The following is a 21144-nucleotide window of genomic DNA, read 5'->3' on the forward strand; positions in this document are numbered from 1 at the left end:
AGAGACATTACTTTGCCAACAAAGGTCTGCCTAGTCAAGGCTATGGTTTTTCCAGTAGTCATGTATGGATGTGAGAGTTGGACTATAAAGAAAGCTGAGTGCTGAAGAATTGATGTTTTTGAACTGCGGTGTTGGAGAAGACTCTTGAGAGTCCCTTGGACTGCAGGGAGATCCAACCAGTCCATCCTAAAGGAAATCAGTCTTGAATATTCATTGGAGGGACTGATGATGAAGCTGAAACTGCAATACTTTGGCCACCTGATGTGAAGAACTGACTCATTTGAAAAGACCCTGATGCTGGGAAAGATTGAAGGAAGGAGGAGAAGGGGACGATAGAGGATGAGATGGCTGGATGGCATCAGTGACTCGATGGACGTGAGTCTGAGTGAACTCTGGGAGTTGGTGATGGACACGGAGGCCTGGCGTGTTGTGGTCCATGGGGTTGCAAAGAATCCGACCCAACTGAGCGACTGAACTGTACTATACTGTATCCTCCACTTTTAAACCTACCAAAGATTTTGCTAAATTTAATTTTCAGTGGCTTCTGAGAGGAAAAAAAAAATTTATTTTTCAAATTTAAAATTATATTACATCATAAAATTATAAATCTGGACTATACCACATAACATATAAGACCACTAGTCCTATACCTTCTTCTTCTTACCCCACGGTGGAGAAATTCCACTGTCCTAGAAACCTGGCAGATTAAGCATATAATATTTTCAATTTTGTTTAATTAAAAATACTGAAGATAACAAACAGAACATTTATTTAAATCCCTACTTAAATCACCGATTTCTTTATACATTTCACATCAAGATTTTCTTTAACTGTAATGAAGTCTATTAAAGTAACCACATCATAAAGCCAAATTCATATGTTCAACTGGTTTGTGAAAGAACTTCAGACATAGCTATTTTTGTAATGCAAATTTTCTTTTTCCAAATTGTCAAAAAGGTACTTGTCTTAATGCTACAAAAATTCTTTAAAGTCAAACCAATTAACTATTTTTGTTGGGTAAAAACATCCGTATTTTCATCCTTCTCTTGAATTTCATGTTAAAATTCCTGCACATCTTGGTTATACATTATCACAACACTTTAGTATTAACCTATTTTCTTGAAATTCCCAAATCTTAATGGTCCGCCTCTTGATCTCTCAATGGCAAGAACGATTTTAATCTCTTCAAGTTGACTAGGAAAATCTAGAGAGGCAAATGAAAGACAAGGTTTATCCTTGCCATCATGTAGATCCTAGGTTCTTATCATTTCCAATCTCTGCATAACTAAGCGTTCTAAGCACTTCTACCAATTCCCATAGCTCTGCACAGACATGGAATAATATTTAGTCATCATGAGTCGTAGTTCTGATTTGCAATGCGAAAATTATGAGATCTACTTACACATGCCATTCTCCAGCTTGTAGAAGAGAATTAGACACACCTTATAATTATGCCCATCACACAATTTTAAGAGTTGAAAAGTAGTGTTTAGATTATGGAATCCAAACCCTTCATTCTGAGCGTTAAGAATTGAGGCCTGATTCGTAAAATACAGACTTTCCCAAAGATTTCCTTTATCTTCAAGGATAAACCTCAGATGTCTCAGGGTTCAAAATAACATAACTCAAATGTAACAGAAGGATTTGTTCAGAACCATCAGCAACCAAACTGTTTTATTCTTGTAAATTACTTTGCCCTGGTTGAGCCCAGGCCACTGGCAGGTGTAAAGAGGGTCATGGGGGAGAGAGAAAATCCACAGTCCTCCTCCCCCTTCAGAAGCCTCCCAAGCCCAGGGACCCCCAAAATTTGTTTTTCGTAAATGCCAAAAGTCTTTGAATCTTTTCTGTCTGTCCACCTCCTCAATGATTATTATTTTAAGGAACCACAGGAAGGCAACCATGATGTCATTGGAAAACATTTCATGAGATCCTTCACAGGGGCGAGTGAAGAAAAAAACAGGCTCTAGTTATTAAGTTCTTCCTAACATGAAAACAAAGTGTTTTATGAATATTTCATTTAATGTTTTATGAATATTTTATTTAATGTTTACTACTACTAAGTCGCTTCAGTCGTGTCCGACTGTGTGCGACCCCATGGACTACAGCCTACCAGGCTTCTCCGTCCATGGGATTCTCCAGGCAAGAACACTGGAGTGGGTTGCCATTTCCTTCTCTAACATGGAAGTGGAAAGTGAAAGTGAAGTCACTCAGTAGTGTCCGACTCTTAGCGACCCCATGGACTGCAGCCTACCAGGCTCCTCCATCCATGGGATTTTCCGGGCAACAGTACTGGAGTGGGGTGCCATTGCCTTCGCCTATTTAATGTTTAGAGGAAATCAATAAGATAGTCAATATTTCTGTTTTACAAATTAGAAAACTTTCAATAATACACTCAAAGTTGCAAAATGAATAACTAAGAGAAGGAGTATTTGACATTGGGTCTCTCCAATGCCAAAGTCCATGCATACCTATTCACATGGAGCTACTTAACTGTGTCATGCCCTACAAGATAGGACTCAGAGCAGGAGAGAAAATACAAGCTACATTTAGGGAAGAAACAGCATAGATTACAACTGCAGGGAAAAGTGAAAGGCCAAACTAAAAGACAATATTTGATCTTGATGCTGCCAGAGTAAGAAACAGACAAGAACAGATTCTGAGCTGGAAGTCTATGGAAAAGTCAGGAGGAAAACAGGGTATATTCCTCCTTCCCTGTGAAAAGCATCTGAAACACCTATAAAATCTAATGTCTCTGTATTAAATTAGTGATTTCACTTTTCAAGATACATATAAGCTAAAAGGGTATAAAATAAAGATGATGCTGCTGCTCAGTCACTCAGTCATGCCTGTCTCTTAGCAATCTCATGGACTGCCCTGTCCATGGGATTTCCTAGGCAAGAATACTGGAGTGGGTTGCCATTTCCTTCTCCAGGGATGCAACCCATGACTCCTGCACTGGCAGGTGGATTCTTTACCACTGCGCCACCAGGGAAGCCCAAAGTTATTTTTAAAATAAATCAACAGACTTTAAATGTTTTTGTGATAAAGATCCACAATTCCCTATCCAAAATTCTGAACTTCATTTTTTTCCAGCTTTAACAAGATGTAACTGACATACAACATTATGTAAGTTTAAAGTTTTCAACATGATGATGTGATACATGTACATACTACCAAATGGATGTGTTCAATAATCTTATGGTAACTATCTGAAATCCAAAAACCATTTTTTAAAACTAACATTAGCAAAACTTGATCAAAACTGACAAAGTTTATCTGTGGCCTTTGCTGATCCCAATTAATATGAAAAAGCATTCATTTTGTTAACAAATACTAAATGTGTTTTATGCCCCAGGCCCATAAGCAGGATTAAGTAATACATGACCCCAAGTACTTCAGATAAGATATTGTGAATTTGTGTTGCACTATTCCAGAAACATTAATAAAATAAATGACCAGAAGACAAAATGATCAAAGAGCTCAAAGAGAGTCAAAGGTTATAATTAAAACTCGGGGGTTTATGGCTCCTATAATCAGGCTCAGATCCTAAGAGCTGTCCCTTTAGTTTTTAAAGGCTTGGAAGTGTTTATGGGGAGGAACAGGGTTTAAACCTTACCAGACTTCCTATTTACTGCTCCAGATAGCGGTGTAAAGCATGGACTAATTAAACGAATATACTGCATCACGTGGAAGAATGTTCCTACTGTCCCTGATTAAGGGCATTTGCTCAATTAAATACAATCAGTTGCTACTGAGGAGTCATTTACTAACTGCACCAATAACTTTCATGGCAGCTTATGATGATACATTTTCTCCAGAATTCAACCGGTAATTTTCATTCAAATGCCTTAAAGACCAAGAGAAAACTTACTGCACATGTCTACATTCCAAGATATATCTTACTTTCAGCACGTTCATGTAACACATCTTAAAAAGCATTATTTGTCCTTTATATAAATGGATTACAGCATTTAGTGAGATGGGACAATTTTTTAACATTAGAGAAGTAGCTCTCCCACCACATGCTGCCCTGCCCCCACCTACCCAATTCCTAAAATGGAATTTAGTTATCAAGCCATCAAATCTTTTACAGACTGGAAAATCAGGGACATCCTGTTGATAACCAAATAGGCTAACAGCTGCTCATCATTCTGAGAAGCATTTGTGCTGGAGAAACAAATCTGGTACCAATGCCTTCTAAATGACCTACAGAAAATGATTAAAGGAAGAGTCATTGTTTTTATTTTATTATTATTAGTTGGCAAATGAGCATTACTGGCAAACTTTGTCCTGATGTCACTGGAAAAGCTACAAAAATGAGTGTTGTGTGTGTTTTTTTAACTATAAAAAAATTCATTTGAGGCTGTGAATAAGCCTAATAAGTCAAGCACACAAGTGAGGCACTTGAGAAAAAGAAATGGATAGTTTTCAAAAGCCACTCAATATAACAGTTTAAATCCTGCCAGGTCATAAACATTAAAATATTTAATAGTTCATTTTGATATTTGGCAAAACTAATACAATTATGTAAAGTTTAAAAATAAAATTAAAAAAATAAAATATGGAGGTGTTTGTCAGAATTTTTTAAGTTTGTTCTGTAAAAGTTCAGAAGTTAAAAATTGCCTTTGCTTGGGTACCAGATGCAGTGCTTTCTGACAAGAGCCACAGCTCTTAGCATGTAACTGATACTCCAGAGATTTACATGCAGAAACTGCTCGAATATGCCTTTATTCCCTTCTAGGAAGCCTGGGAGCTCTGTGTAGGCACGGGGCATCTTTAACCTCTTTGCCCTCCTACCGACTGCTATGGCCCCTGACAGGCTTCCAGGCAGCAAGGAGCCTGATGAAAAGAAGACACAGGCTTTGGAGTCAGAAAAGCTTGAGTTTCAGGTCCATTTGCCCATCTTGCTGGTTTTAAGATATGACCAAGATTCCCTCCTTGACCTAACTTTGATCAGGTTCCTATACTACCAACTGTGGCAAAAATCTTGCTAAGTCAGTCTACAACCCCTCCATCCTCAATACATGATCCAATTCTTCATCCCTACCACCTCCAAGTGGTATGTGAACAGGCTGTCCTGCCTTCAGCAAGGATCCTGCTAGGTCCATTTAACCAGAATCATCCCACGCCCGTTGTTTCTGATGTTTCCTCCTAGTAATTTTCCAGCCACTGACCACCACTATGCTCCTTGGCTATAAATCTCCACTTGACCATGATGTATTCAACTGAGCCCAGGTTTCTGTTTAGGTCTCTTTTCCCCATGTTGCAATAGTTCCCGAATAAAAATCTGTTTTTACTGCTTTAATTACTGTCCAGCTTCAGTTTTCCTGTACAGACCATAGTTACATTACTTGGTCTCTCTGAGCTTCAGTAACCTCAGCTGTAAAATGGAAATAACAGCTATCTCACTGAGCTGTTGTGGGGATGAGGTTATATAATACGCACAAAGAATCTGCTCGGTATATGATAGCCACATATACAGGCACTCAAGAAATGGTTATTTTCATTTGTCTTCATATTCTTTATTTGAGCTTCATCCTGTCAAACACCAATGGATATTCCAAATCAGAGGATCCATGCTCTGATGTGGAGTCTGTTAGGAAGTTGGTCATCCAAGGCTCTCTGCCATAATCAAAACTCTACAACTTCACACAGATGGATGAGCAGCCTTGAGATGTACACAGCTCCCCTGAGACAGGGACAGAATACCAGGGATGTTAAGAACTTGCAGCAACACAGTTTGTTACTGTTTTTTAAGGCAGTTGATATTAATTACCATGTACTGTCACAAGCTAGGCAATGTGTTACTGATTTATATTTATTCTATTTACTTCTCACAACAACAGTTAAAAAAAAAAAAGGCAGATGTGACTACTACCATGAGGCGGGACGAGATGGTTGGATGGCATTACCGACTCAATAGACCTGAGTCTGATCAAACTCCAGGCGATAGTGAAGGCCAGGGAAGCCTGGACTGCTGCAATGCATGGAACTGCAAAGAGTTGGACAGGACTTCAAAACTGAACAACAACAATGAGGCAGCTATCAGAAGAATACAGAGAGTAAGGGAATTTCCTGGTGGCCCAGTGGTTAAGACTCCACACTTCCAATGCAAGGGGCACAGGTTTGATCGCTGGTTGGGCACTAAGATCCAGCATGTTATGCGGTGTGTCCAAAAAAAAAAAAAAAAGACTTAAGAATATAGATTAAACAAGGGCTTCGCAAGTAGCACTAGCGGTAAAGAACCCACCTGTCAATGCAGGAGACAAAAGAGAGGTGGGTTTGAGCCCTGAGTCAGGAAGATCCCCTGGAGGAGGGCATAGCAACCACTCCAGTATTCTTGCCTGGAAAATCCCATGGACAAAGGAGCCTGGTAGATTACAGTCCATGGGTCAAAGAGTCGGACACAATTGAAGCGACTGAGCATGCACGCACAGATTAAACAACGATAATCACAACACACAACTCTGGTTTGTGACAAATGAAAAATAAGTTTGAAAGACCCTGTACTAAAGATTCTACCTCTAATAAATGTCAGTCAAGGCCATCCTAAATCACCGTTTTGGAACTTCTATAGGATACTTTAAGAATTTGTTTCCAGTCTGTTTTCCAAAAATCTGTGGCCACATATTTTAATTTTATATGATAAGATAAAAGAAAAATATTCTGTGGCAGTTAGAGCCCATGGCTCTGGAACCAGACTATCTCGACACTACTGTGTGATCTTGAACAGGTGTGTTAACCCCTCTACCTCAGTTTCCTCATCTCTGAATTGAGAATAACCATCATCTACCTGCTCTCTTAGCGTCCTTCCAAGGATGAAGTTAGCTGATACACATAAATCACTTGGAACATTTGTCTGCCGGCAGCGCTCAGTAAAAACAGGCTATTCTTATATTCTCAATCATGGTATATACATACAACCCATTTACTTCTCCATCTCCTCTTCAGTGAAACTGGGTTCGATGAAAATATTTTAGAGGTGGGTTAAGAAACAGTAAAAGTATATACAGGACACTTGGTTACATACAGCCAGAGGACCAAAATGGCTCAAATGAAACAAGTAACCACATTTAGCTGAAGAAATACACTGCTGATGAGAATGTATCGCTAAAATGGTACAACCACATTAGAAAATTGGTTGGCAACATCTACTAAAGCTGAACAAAGGCTCACCCCTAGAATATCTAGAATTCTAGGTATTAAACCAACAGAAATGCCCATGAAAAGTCATGCATGAACATCTTCACGCCAGTACTGTTCTTAATAGCAAACAACTGGAAACTGTGACACCCATCAATAGTACTGGGTGCAGTGACACGACAGGATACGCCACGGGGCAGAGAGCGACCAACTACAACCAGCTACACAGAAGAGTAAGGTGAGTCTCACCCACATACGCAAAGGGAAAGAAGCCAAACGGCAGAGCATGCACAGTGTGATTTCAGTTATAAAAGCACGAGGAAAGGCTGGACTAGGCGCCGTGATGCAATGCCCAGGTCCCCAGGGGAAGAAGGATTGCTTCCCCACTTTGAGGAGGGCTGCCAGCACACACCCAGCAGGCTGTCAGCCCTCTTCAGAAACTGCCCCTGCAGAAAGAAGATGCATCGGTCAAAGGCAGGCCCCCTCCCTGGGCAGCCAACCACTGGTCAACACAGAGGTTTAAGTGACTACTTTTTGTTGCAACTGAAAGCATCTTTGAAGGGCCTTTCCAGAAGCCCACCCAGGATCAACTCAGGCTTCCACTAAGACCAAACTGCAGCTCAGCTTCTCCTCCAGCCCAACTCTGCTCCCTGCCTTTCTCTTTCTTCCACAAGTGCTGCTTCCAAGAGCTATCCTCCTGAAGGCTCATCTCTTTCTTAGAGTCTGCTTCCCAGAGTTTCCAATGAGCTCATGGGATCTACGCTGTGAGAAGTGAGGACAGTGATGACTATGGCGGGGAGGACGGGGGGAGAGGAGAGGGCAGGATGCAGATCGTCAAGGGTGCTGGTAACAGTCTTTTCACCTGTCTGGGTGCTGGTCACACGACTGTTCAAACGGGAAAAATTCATTTAATTGTATACCTGGGAAATGTGCACTTTCTCCTTTGTGTATTATAGTTCAATATGAAGTTAAAAGCAAATAAGACAAGTAAGAAAATAAGGAGAATGCGACAGAACCTTAAAGAATATTTAGCCCCACCTCCTTGTGCATGCCTTAAATTACCCTTTTCTGTGCGCTTAAAACGTAGCTCAGAGAAGTTGAACCTAAGATTAGGTGGCAATCCAGGCCAAGAATGGTCCAAGAGCCTATGTTGTTTGAACCAGACCATGCTCTCGGGTGTAGCTGCTGCTGCTAAGTTGCTTCAGTCGTGTCCGACTCTGTGCAACCCCAGAGATAGCAGCCCACCAGGCTCCCCCATCCCTGGGATTTTCCAGGCAAGAACACTGGAGTGGGTTGCCATACAGGAGTCAAATCTGAGGCCGCGGGAGGGCTTGCTGCAGCCAGCTCACCTCGTCAGCTTTGCCTTGCAAGAAGGAAGACTCTGAGGAAAGCCAAAATGCAGGCACCCCAAGAGCACCTTTAGGTACACTGATCCCTAAATTTTCCTCAAGAGACACACCTGGCTCTGAAATGACGGGACTTAAAAACCCTTTTTTTTTTTTTAATTTAAATTTATTTATTTTAATTGGAGGCTAATTACTTTACAATATTGTATTGGTTTTGAATGCAGACAAAACAGCATGTTTGACCCTGTGTGGTGCTCTCTCTTCTGTTTTTATTATTTGTCTATCCCCTCGTTGCCACCTTCTCAAAAGCAGTTTTTAGTTTATTTAGGTAATAAAATGTCATACCTTCCCTTTCAGACAGGAATCAGAAACACAAATGGGACAAAATATGTCCTCAATAGGCCAAGATAAATTCTTTCATTTTCCTCACTGGCTCTTAATGAAGTTATTGATAAACAGCCCTGACCCCTAAATTCATTTCCATCACTCCCACATTGAAAACTACTCATGTGGTAGTTCTGGAGAACTTCATTCCAAATGATTCCCTTAAAATGATGGTGATGAAGACAGAACCAAAAAAGAGGTTGGGAAACTACTGGAACAAAATTGTTACTTTATTTCCAAAGTAACTCAGGAGAGAGGGGAGGTGCATGTACCTGTGACTGATACATGTTGACAGATGGCAGAAACCAACAAGTATTGTAAGGCAATTATCCTCCAATTGAAAATAAACTCTAAAAATAAATAATATCTTAAAAAATATGGATGCAAAAATCATAAATAAATATTAACAAGTAGAGAAAAAATAAGATGTAAGAACTAAAGACACGGTGATCTCTGGGAAACTACAACGGCTTTCAGCACCCAATTCTTATGAATATTTTATACCAACAAAGAGGGAAGATTATGAGGAATTCTACCTCATGTCTTCTAATGTATTATTCAGGCTGATCCAAGAGAAGAATCAAATACCCTGTAAACTTTTAGCCTGCTGTTACTGTAATTTTCTGTCAGTATTTCTTAGATAAAAAATATACAACCCCACAACTAAGCTCCAATAAAAATTTTCAGGCTTGATCCCAAGGAACAGCCAAACATGTTTTATTTCCTTAAAAAAAAATTTTTTTTAAGGAAGCTATCACAGAGTATCTACAACTAAATTGTTTTTATCCTTCTAAAAGGGTTTGCCTCCCAAACATACCTAGTAAGTAAATTCATCTCCCTTCAAAGTGAAAACGAGAAAGAATGCAATAATAATGTGCATTTCATTCTTTATCTTAAACTCTCAATACGAAGCTGGCTAGGAATTTTTCACACACTGTTTTTCAGGACATTCACTGATTTATCCACTTATTCAAACAAATATTTTTTGAAAGCCAACTCTACCTTGAAGCAAAAACCTAAGTCTTCTTCCTTATGTATGGTTATAAAAAGATCTCAAAACGTTCCTTTTGACTGCTAAGTAGAACTCTAGAACTCTACTCCACCCAAAATCAAGAAGCAATTTTATTTCCTGACTCTATTAGTCCTTCAATAGAGAACAGATGAAGAATGTTTTCTTTAAAGATACCATCCTTTTCTTCCCACTCAAATACCAGAAGCAAAAATCAGGCCGATTCTGTCCCCTGGGAAGAGTGACTTAGAACTTTGTTAAAGGGACAAGATGCATGCTGACAGATCTGTGTAACAAGAGCCAGACAAGAGCCTGTGTCATACAGGCTCAAGGTTGCCCAGCTCTCTGTCTGCAAGGAACTTTCCCTCCTTCACGACTGGGACCACAAACCACCGTAAGAGCAAGAGAACCCCTTCCCGCCTTCCCATTCCTAACAAGACTGCCTCCTGAGGGCCACCTCTAGAGTGCATCCCCAACAGAGCAGGTGAGCACTCCAGCCTCATGTTCGGAACAGATCTATGATCGGAAGAAATATCCAAAGATAAGCTTGTTGTGGCTACCTGCTGTGTTAGTCACAGTGGCTTCAACACTGCTGCAGAGCAAATCTTAAAAGCTATCTACCTCAGTTGGTCCAGCATACATCATGGGAGACGGGAAGATGGCCACCACTGTGGTCTCAGGATTCAGGACTCCTTCCTCCAGCACTGCAGCGTGCTGCTTCATCCGCCACATCAGAGGGACGTCATCATCCTTCGTCCAGCCCCCAAGGGGGTGAAGCAGAAGGACAGGGCGCCGGTAGCCCCTCTCCAGAAGCTGCCTGTGGGTGTCCTGCATCAATAGAGCATGGCCATTGTGTACCGGGTTGCGGAGTTGAAAGGCAAAGACAGCATCTGAAAGAGAATTTCAGAGTTAAGAACAGCACATTTCCAATGCTACCTTCCAAAAGATAAGCAATTCTTCGTGAAGCTTGATGCTCAGGATTAAGCAAACCTGTATGCTCAGAATCAGAAACTGGGGGAAAGCATGTACTGTGCTGACCACTTACTTCAAGGCAGCCTGATACAGTGACTATTACTTTACACATCTTACAAGCCTGAGCATGTGTCACATAATAGTAATGGACTTATAACAATTATTTTCTGCATTCATGGGCAACCTGAGGATGAAAATCAGACTGACTGGCCCGAACACATCTCAGTTCAATGGCCTACAAAGCATAAAAATTCTCAATCTATGCCTTAATAACCCATCAGGTCAATCCCGTCATCAGATCTAAGACAGTCCTTTATTAAAGAAAGACAGAGAAATGCAGGGGTTAGAAAATTTACTTACTATCTAAATAAGTTCATTTATACTGATTACTCTAATTGACTGTAATGCTATCCAGTTGTTTTGTGGTGCCAGGTCTAGATTTTGGATTACTGTTTATGTGCTAAATCGCTCAGTCATGTCTGACTGTTTGCGACCCCACGAACTGTAGCCCGCCAGGCTCCTCTGTCCATGGGATTCTCCAAGCCAGAATACTAGAGTGGGTTGCTATGCCCTCCTCCAGGGGATCTTCCCAACCCAGGGACCGAACCCAGGTCTTCCACAATGCAGGTGGATTCTTTATCATCTGAGCCATGCAACAACAATATCCCTTTCAAAGACCATTGCTATTACTCAAATGTTGAAAAGTGCTGAATAAATTAAAGTGGTTGACTATGTATCTTCTGCTTACAACCCTGGCTTCACTCCTACATGGGGCTCTTGCTGTCAGGAGACCTTTCTCAGAAGGCATGGCTCTTGGGGTCATAGAGTAATTTTACAGAACAGAGTAACAACCCAGGAAGAGGAGCTCTAAAATCTAATCTAGACTCAGAGAGGAACATCTTCCCGTCCCCTAATAATTTTAGGCTGAATTGTATAATATCCCCAGTCTATTCTCAGTTCTAACCCTCTTCTATCACAGCAACAAAAGGCACAGAAAGAAAATTATGGCACCTAGTTGACCAGGAGGTTTTTGGCGACACATCCTGTGACGTCCCAAGACTGAGAGCATCATCACTGTGCTATGAAGTTCTCCAGTTACCTTTTATAAATGAACAAGGCTGGTTTACACCAAAGAAATAGCTAGCAGGACATAAGGTACAAAAAAGAAATCTTGATACAAATATGTGAGTATCTACAATTAATGGGCTTCCCTGCTGGCTCAGATGGTAAAGTATCTGCCTGCAATGCTGGAGACCCGGGTTCGATCCCTGGGTCAGGAAGATCCCCTGGAGAAGGAAATGGCAACCCACTCTAGTACTCTTTCCTGGAGAATCCCATGGACAGAGGGGCCTGGTAGGCTACTGTCCATGGGATCGCAAAGAGTCGGACACAACTGAACGACTTTACTTACTTACTTATCTAAAATTATCCTGCTTTAAGGAAACAGGAGGAGGGGTAATATCACAGTTTTTCTGTCCTTCTAAAAACACTTCAAATTATAGATATCAAAAGATTTCAAAACAACCCTTATTATATAGAACTCCCCTTGCCCAAGACCAAGAGTGAATCTTACTTCCTAATTACCATACTCCAGTCTTTCCAAAAAACAACAAAGACTGTCTCCTGAACACACACACTTCCACTGTTCCATTTAACCTGCATTCCGATTCTGGCCTCGATCTCATCAGTAAGTTTAGTTCTCTCCCCTCTCTTCCCTTCCCTTTACCCATTCTTTGTAAACAGCCTTGAAGAACAACAGACACTTACTGGGCATTAAGGAATCCTACTCCTGAGCTGATGTGTTACTGCACTGATGAGGAGGTTGGGGGCAAGTAACTCAGGCTTGGACCACGGGGAGGAAAGAGACTAGGAGCACTCTAGGAGCCAGCACAAGCCTGCGGCACCCGGGCCAAGGAGACGCCTGCCTGAGTGGGGTCAGTGGGGCCAGGGCTGAAGAGACAGCTCGTCTGACTGGGAGACGGCACCACACATGGAAGAACAGCAAGTAAGTAAATCCATGGAAGATGATGGGAGCCGGGATTCTGACTGTAGGAGAGGAAAGGCAAAAATACCAAAAAGAAGAAAGGCTAGAAAAGACCATGTGGTATTGGATTAGGGTTGAAAATAACAGGATAACCTGCCTCATGGTTTTCAGCTGTATGGATCGATGTATTCAGGAATAGATATAAACTTGTGTGAGTACGCATGCTTATTTTTTGGTTCTGTCCACTGAAAGGTCCTACAAGCAGTGACTACCCAGTGGCAAAGAGCAAAACTAAAGCCCAAATTTTGCAACCTAAATACTACCCCCTATTTAAATAAACGAGGCTTCCTTGGCAGAAATGGCCAATTCTAGGGCAGGCATGGAAAGTACAACATGAGATGGAATGTTTTTTGTACCATAAAGAAAGGAAGTGCTCAGAGAAGGATGAGGACATGTCAAAGGGTACAGCAACCAGGACATGTCAAGGGACACAGCCCCAGAAGCCAACCTAGGACAAGCTAAACATCAAAGTAAATAATAATTAATGGTTTGAAAACCACTGAGTAAAAGAGGAGTCTATGAATCCAGAAAGAATAAAATAAATGAAAAAAAACATTGAAGAAGTGGAAGCTCTAACTTACAGTATAGAAGGTCAACTAACAAACGTAATCAGAACAACAGAATTAGAAAAATCACCATGTTTGCAGCATGCTAAAACTAACAGATAAAAATTTGATAACAACGGGATATTTATCGAGTCTCAAAATCTCTCCCCCAAAATACTTGTTAGTATGTACAAAATAACTTGTTAACATTACAGCAGGAAAAACCTGGTAAACATGACCTTTAATGCTAAAAGTTAACTTTTAAAAAAGTTAAACTCATCTGGAAGAGGACAAATCAAAATTGTGAGCCACAAAAAATGATGTGCCAATGATTCGGCCTTGCTTCCTGTGGGATTCCTGACAAAATGTGTAACTAGCACCCAATCACGAGGAAACAGCAGATAAACCAAAGCTCAGAGACCGTCAAGAAAGTAAATAACGGGCATTCTTCAGAAATGCCAAGTCTGTGAGCGACACAAGAAAGACTAAGTGACTGGTCTGAATGAGGCCAACTGAAGACACGGCTGATGTCCGGAAGCACAGTGAAAGGTGGCAAAGAGAAGACTTCAGTTATCATTGTTGTTTCTGTGATAAAGAACCAACTGGAACAATGGCGTGATGTGAGTGCAGGACCCAGATTGGACTGTCTTATATCAGTGTATTTTTCTGTGTTTGATGAGCGCACTGAGGTTAGGCAGGAGACTGTCCTTATTTTCAGTAAATACATGCAGAAATAACTAAGGGGTAATGAGACATTGTGTCTGAAACTTTCAAAGAAAGTGAGAATGAAAAGGCCAATAAACATAATGTCAATTATGGGATCTGGGTAAAACATATAGGAGCTCATGGTACTATTATAATTTTTCTGTAGATTTTAAAAATTATTTCAAAACAAAACGTTAAAAAACAAAGTAAAAAATTATGATGGGAAACATATGAACTGATTACAATGTGTGAATTTTACTTAGATCCTAATTCAAACTATAAAAACAAGAAATGTTAACTACTATGAAATTATCAGAAATACAAACATTGACTAGATATTTGATAGTATTGTGTGTGTGCTCAGTCACTCAGTCGTGTCCAACTCTGTGTGACCCCACAGGCTGTAGCCCACCAGGCTCCTCTGTCCATGGGATTTTCCAGGCAAGAAAACTGGAGCGGGTTGCCATGCCCTCCTACAGGAGATCTAATTGACCCAGGGATCAAACCTGAGTCTCCTGCACCTTCAGCATTGCTGCTGCTGCTAAGTCGCTTCAGTCGTGTCTGACTCTGTGTGATCCCATAGATGGCAGTCCACCAGGCCCCGCCGTCCCTGGGATTCTCCAGGCAAGAACACTGGAGTGGGTTGCCATTTCCTTCTCCAATGCATGAAAGTGAAAAGTGAAAGTGAAGTCACTTAGTCGTGTTCGACTCTAGCGACCCCATGGACCGCAGCCTACCAGGCTCCTCCGTCCACGGGATTTTCTAGGCAAAAGTACTGGAGTGGGGTGCCATTGCCTTCTCCATTCAGCATTGCAGGCAGATTCTTTACTGCTGAGCCATCGGGGAAGCCTATTTGATAGTATTAATAAGCTATTATTATTTAGGTGCAACTGTGATATCATGGCTCTATTTTTAAAGTCCTAACTTTTAAGAAATACTTTCTGAAATATTTAGATGGAAATGACATGAGGTCTGAGATGTGCTTCAGAATAACATGCAGGAATGCAGTGGGGTAAGCAGCAGCACAAGGGAAACAAGATTAGTCAAGAGTTGGTACAACTGAATTTGGGTTGGAGGTAAATGGGGACTCATTCTTACTATTACAAAAGTAAAGTGTTACTTTAAAGTGTTACTTCAAAGTGTTACTTCAGATTCTTACCAAGGAAGCCTAATGTATCTACTTACAAATATAAGTAGCATATATTTGAAGCTTTCTCTAAACATTTTTAAAAGTAAAGATACACACGGAAGAAGCATTGTTTTAGAACAGGATATTTACAGTTTCAAATCACAAGTCTAGCAGTTTTTAACCATAGACTGTGGTCTTTAAGGTCTTAATTTCACTTGTGACATCTTCCTGGTGGGGCGATACTAAAGTTACTGTTATAAAGATAATATAAAGTACCCAGCATGGTGAGATGCACACTGCAGTCACTTAATAAATCTAAGTTCCTTAAGACAATTCATTCTTTAAAAAAAAACAAACAGAAAAGCATCATATCTAAAAGTTCCTGGCAGGAAAATTGAACCCACTGTTCTACTGGTGGCTCCAGGTCTACTCCAGACGAACACCCCAGTGAGTGTTTAAAGATGAGGGTGCATTAGCCCTGCGCTGGGACATGCAGCCTTCGCTGTCCTTAATGAGGAACAGGTGCCTAACTGTGAGCAGGCCCCCTGCGTAATACATCTCAGGTGTGCGATGACTACATCCCTAGACTTCAGTCACGGCAAATCTCATTCTGTAAGATCGCCATTTTGCAAGATTATGTATATGACAGGATGTGCAGAAGGAAACATAAAAAATAAATTCTGTCTCAAATACACATATTTCACAGGTTCTAATAATTCACCTACCTAGGCTTCCTTTCCAAAAAGAATTAATCTAGCTCCACATGGACATTTAACAGATAAAGTTAAGATGAATGACTTCTTAAAAGTTTACATTAGCAGCATATAAAGGATTTTACTGCCAAAATTTCTTCCAGGTAGAATTATTTCCTTGTTACCAGGTCCATTCAGAAATGCAGTGATCATTTGGTCTGCCCATTTTTTTCTTCCCCGTATTACCAGGCTTTTCCTAAACTTCCAGTCTTTTCAATCCCTTATAACTATTTATCAATGAATTACCCAAATGGTTTTAACTGTCTGTAGCTGCAGACTGCATTTTCATCCCTACCATCTGGTTTATCCACTAAAGAACTTACATGGATGAACAATGTAACAGGAGTAACTGATCGACTGGAAGCTTACATTCCCAAGGTGTTGTCCCAACTAACATAACCCAACATGCATCACTATTAAATTTTCCTCCATCAATTTTCCATCAAGGATGGACAAAGAATAATGGGCTACTATGGACCTTGGCCCACTGATACTTACAGCAACTCTCAATAATTTTTCACATTCTCATCCCCATTTCCTAAAGCAGTGAATTCCCTATTGTCACACCATAACTGGTATAAAATATTTACCTTTTCACTTATAACTCCTTATGGCTTAGTTTAAGACTGAATGCTTTACCAAAGATCCGAGTTTCAACTGTGTTTGAAAATGGGACATTACCTACAAAATGACTGAAGCTTAATATTAACATTTATGATTTCCATTTCTTTCTAGCCCTCTGTCCTCATTCCTGGGATGTGTGTGTGTGCCTGTGTTAGTTGCTGAGTCATGTCCAATTCTCTGTGACTGCATGGACGGTAGCCTGCCATGTTCCTCTGTTCGTGGTACTCTCTAGGCAAGAATATTATGATTTCCATCTCTTTTTAGCCCTCTGCCTTCACTTCTGGGAAAGGACCAGGAATTCTATTATTTTGGCTTATAGAAAGTACACTGTGAAGTTGCTAATGCTGTGCACAAAAGCAAACTTTTTCCTTCAAGAGCTGGAGTGAATATTTTACGCTTTTCAGGCTATGGGGTTTCTGCTGCAACCACTCAACTCTGCACGAGTAGCGCAACAATAGTCACGGAACGATGCACAAACGCGTGAGTGTGGGTATTTCCCAATAAAACTTTATTTACAAGAACAAGCAGTAAGCCAGATCTGGCCTGCAGGCTGTAATTTACTGACCTCTCAAAGACAAATGAAATTTGGGTGATGGAAGTGAAAACACTGCAGCCAAGCCACCTGGTGAGATCAAAAGTGTGGAAGCAGGAAGGCAGACGTGTCTGAGGACACAGAATTATCCATTTTGTCAAAGATGGATATGAAGCCTAGCACGTGGTATCACACAGAATTCTGAAACACAGGTTAGGAAGGATACTGCATTCCAAACAGAGGTTGTGCATTTATCAGCCATATTTCAGAGAGAACTGGCCTAGTAGACTATGCAGGGTTGATGTGGGTGACAGTTAGGGGGTGGAATGGAGAGACGGCAAAACCAGAAGGCTGCTGCAGAGAAACATGTGCCCCACATTTTCCATATAAAGTAAACCATCCTCCAGGCCTCCATTGTCTCTGCTCACCCAATGTGTTCCTTCCCCAGCATACAGGCAGGCTCCTGTGGCTGATCCCAACCCACACCCTGTGAGTGGGGTCATACACCGTAACCACGTGGCAACGGTGAAGACAGGTGCTACCCTCTCAACATGGGAGACCTGGGTTCAATCCCTGGGTCAGAAAGATCCCCTGGAAAAGGGAATGGGTAGCCACTCCAGTATTCTTGCCTGGAGAATTTCATGAACAGAGGAGCCTGGCAGGCTATAGTCCAAGGGGTCGCAAACAGTCAGACACAAATGACTAACACATACATACAAATGAAATACTGAAGAAAATTTGGAGAGAAAAAAACCAACCCAAATGCATGATCTTAATATAATTGGTTTTGGTTTTTTGCAGAGTCTCCTAGTTTTTCTCCTTATGCATACATTTTTACACAGATGTGATCAAATGTATATGACATTTTATACTCTGCTTGGCCCATTTTAGTCTAATCACCTGTTTCTGACATCTTGTAGTCCTCTCAGAACCATAAGGTTCACTGCTGGGTCCTATGACATTCTTTCTTTACAGACTCATTCAGGAAACTTACCCCTCTGCCTGGATTCAATTACCATGTGCATACAGATGGCTTCTGTTAGCTGCATCTCTAAGTCCTGACCTTCCAACTCATCAGTTACAGAGACTTATTACTAAAAACATTTCAATAGATATTGCTCATTACCGCTCCCACCCCCTCAATTTCTCCACCTTCACTATTACCCGCATATCTTAAGCCAAAAGCAGGCCCAGCTCCCCAGACATCTATATTTCATGCCTAAGTAAGGAAGAACCCCACAGTACAGCTTCTCTCCTTCTCCTCTGCATTCGATACCAGCCAGGAGCCAACACATCATGTTAAGTACAGTCTGATCCCTTCCCGGCAGCAGGTGGAAGGGGAAGAAGACAGCGGGGAAGCTTCCTCTGAGACTGCACTGACATGCAATGGGGAAGGAATGGCTCCAGGAGTGTTTCCTGGTGGCGGAAGGAGGGTGGACCCCGACCGCCTGGACACAGGCAGGGCACAGGCTGCCTGACGGAGCATCACGGCCCTGGAACACAATGCGGCATACTGAAAACACCTGGGCCGGGCCCCTGCGCTGCAGTTCCTCAGCAAAGGGCCCAGGGACGGCAGCAGGTTCCCAGCAGAGCTGCCGTGAGCCACGAATGGACTGGTCAGCAGGGGAGTGCTCCAAACTCCTTCCCCCAGATTTCTCAGAACTGCGCTTCGCTGCCCAGCCCACAGGCAGAGTCCTGGACTGCAGCCCAACCGCTAAACCCAGAATTACAACATCTTCCTGCTTCCTTCCTTTCAACTTCTCTGAAAACTGTCCTACATACAGCACTAATTAATAAGTCTTCTCTTCCAGTCCTAGGCAAGCTCTACTATCTGCCATTTTACTCCAAAACTGTAAGTACAGGCATTTCTGATTTTCCTCAAATCAGTGTAATAGCTGAACAAGAGTCCTGAGAACAGTGCCACGGCTGCCAGGGGAGAGGGGAGAGGGGAGAGGGGAGGGCACTCTGTTTATTTCCATGGGAGATTTTTTAAGATAGTTGGAAACAAACAAACAAACAAAAAATGAGTTTGATCCCCCTGCTCCCTCAGGCCTGTCATAAATCACCAGTCTTTCTTTTACTTGAACTGCTCATAAGGGAATAAAAAAAAAATCCACAAGACAGAGATAGGCCACTTGAGTAAATATGAATAGACTAGAATTTTTCACAAACAGGGACTCTCATACCCCAAGCATGGCAGCAAGTTGTTTTCTTTCTTAAAAGTGCTTTCAAATTAACATGAAAAGTAATGTTGAATATAAAGCTTTTTGCCAAATAGACCCTGTACTGTCTGCTCTGCATTCACCTTCCCCTCTAGTCCGTGTCTCCTGTGCATGTGTGTGTGCGTGTACACATGTGTGTGTGCACATGTGTGTCCAGGGGCAGAGGGAGGACTGCAGTCCTACCTCCCCAAGGCAGACCCCAACAGGCAAGCAGAGGATGGAGGAGAAAACATCTGCCCCCAGCATGGTGACCACTGCCATGCCCACACCCCAACAACTATCTCCTGCCCGCTACCCCTCCCTGCAGCACCGGCCTTCTCTTTCCCCACTTAAGAAACCACGTCAAGAATGGTAATACTACCCCAAATTGCTAGTCCCCAAATGCCTCGTCATTCCTTGGCAGCTCCCTTAACCTTGACCACCCGTCTTTAAATACTCACTTTGTCAGATAATGCTCACAGCCTCATCTGAGTGTGCCCTGACCCGGCTGATAGAGGCTCCGTCACCCAACCTCAGACCGTAGCATCTCCTGCTCACTGCCTTGCGGCAGTGCCTTCAGAGGCAGACCATCTGCTTCCGCCTCAGCTTCCTCACGTATCTATCATTCCCAACTTTGCCTAAGATATCTATCTACTGTTTCTATCAATTCATTTAAAATATGGTCTGGTTCAATAAACTCTACAAGGCTTTTTCAGATTTATTCAGCACTGTGCTAGCACACACTAGCTCGAAAGGAATTATGCCAATGTTTCCCTTCGTAACCCAGCAGGACTCCACTGTGTACAATAAACACTAACGTGACTCTTAATTGGCTTAAGTGAAATTCATTCTTTCCAAGATAGTGGTCAATCATCCACGGTTCGAAGAACCTGCCACCTGGAACCATGACACCTTGCAATCACATGGGTGTTAGTGATTTTCCAATCCTTCCAGCTACAGAATGGGTTAGAAACACCAAAACTGATCCTATCAATGTGCACAGGACAATAGCCCACATGAGGTAATCAGAGTTCTTCTACTATGATGAGGGAAGGAGGGGGAAGAGGTTAAAAAGGAATCCTAAGTAAAAGAATCCTAAAAAAAAAGAATTTCCTCTTTTCTCTCCCTTGATTTATGATTTGTACACACAAATAGATGACTTGTTACTGGTTTCCGGAAAAGAGTGAGTAAGAACTATAAAGGAAGGTCCTCAATCTGTTGTTTATTTGCTTTAGTCTAAAATGGAAAAGTAAACAAAATAACACCCCACCATCTTTTTTGCTTGATTTAAGGCTAATAACTGGCTCCCAGCTACTTTAAACAAAAGTTGCAATCATTCATTATGCAACAAATTCTCTAAATGATTTTAAATGTTTGGCCCCACAAGGAAGAATGCAAAACAGATGTAACATAAAGTCTCCGATTATGAATGATAATTTCATGATAAGACCCTTCAACAGTGCCAAAAGATTATTATTAACATGAGCTCCTGATATAAATTATATTGGAAAAAAAAAATACTCAGCAAGTCCTCAGTTAAACATGTTCCTGCTTACCAGAAAAAAAGAGGTCTATACGTGTTAAATTATCAGATGCTTCTGGCCACAAACAAGATAAGACTCAACTAGAAGCATCTTCTATAACTGAAACATGCATTAGGTCTTTTGAGTAAAAAATGTGGATACAGAGGACCCGAGGGTTGATCAGAAACTCAACAGTATAAGACTCTCATGGATTCTCATAGTTACAGAATGGCTG

General features: G+C 41.5%; 1 protein-coding gene across 4 annotated transcripts in view; it reads right to left on the reverse strand.

Annotated features, from left to right (window-relative positions):
* The window catches only part of PAPSS1 (3'-phosphoadenosine 5'-phosphosulfate synthase 1), a 120005-nt gene that overhangs the window by 28965 nt on the left and 69896 nt on the right, over positions 1-21144 (reverse strand). For all 4 annotated transcript variants that reach the window (XM_055587914.1, XM_055587912.1, XM_055587913.1 and 1 more), the window contains one exon: positions 10504-10772. In XM_055587914.1, the coding sequence (XP_055443889.1) occupies positions 10504-10772 (269 nt within the window). The remainder of the gene's footprint in view (positions 1-10503; positions 10773-21144) is intronic.

Source organism: Bubalus kerabau, chromosome 7 (genome assembly GCF_029407905.1).
Source record: "Bubalus kerabau isolate K-KA32 ecotype Philippines breed swamp buffalo chromosome 7, PCC_UOA_SB_1v2, whole genome shotgun sequence".
NCBI classification, from domain to species: Eukaryota; Metazoa; Chordata; class Mammalia; order Artiodactyla; family Bovidae; genus Bubalus; species Bubalus kerabau.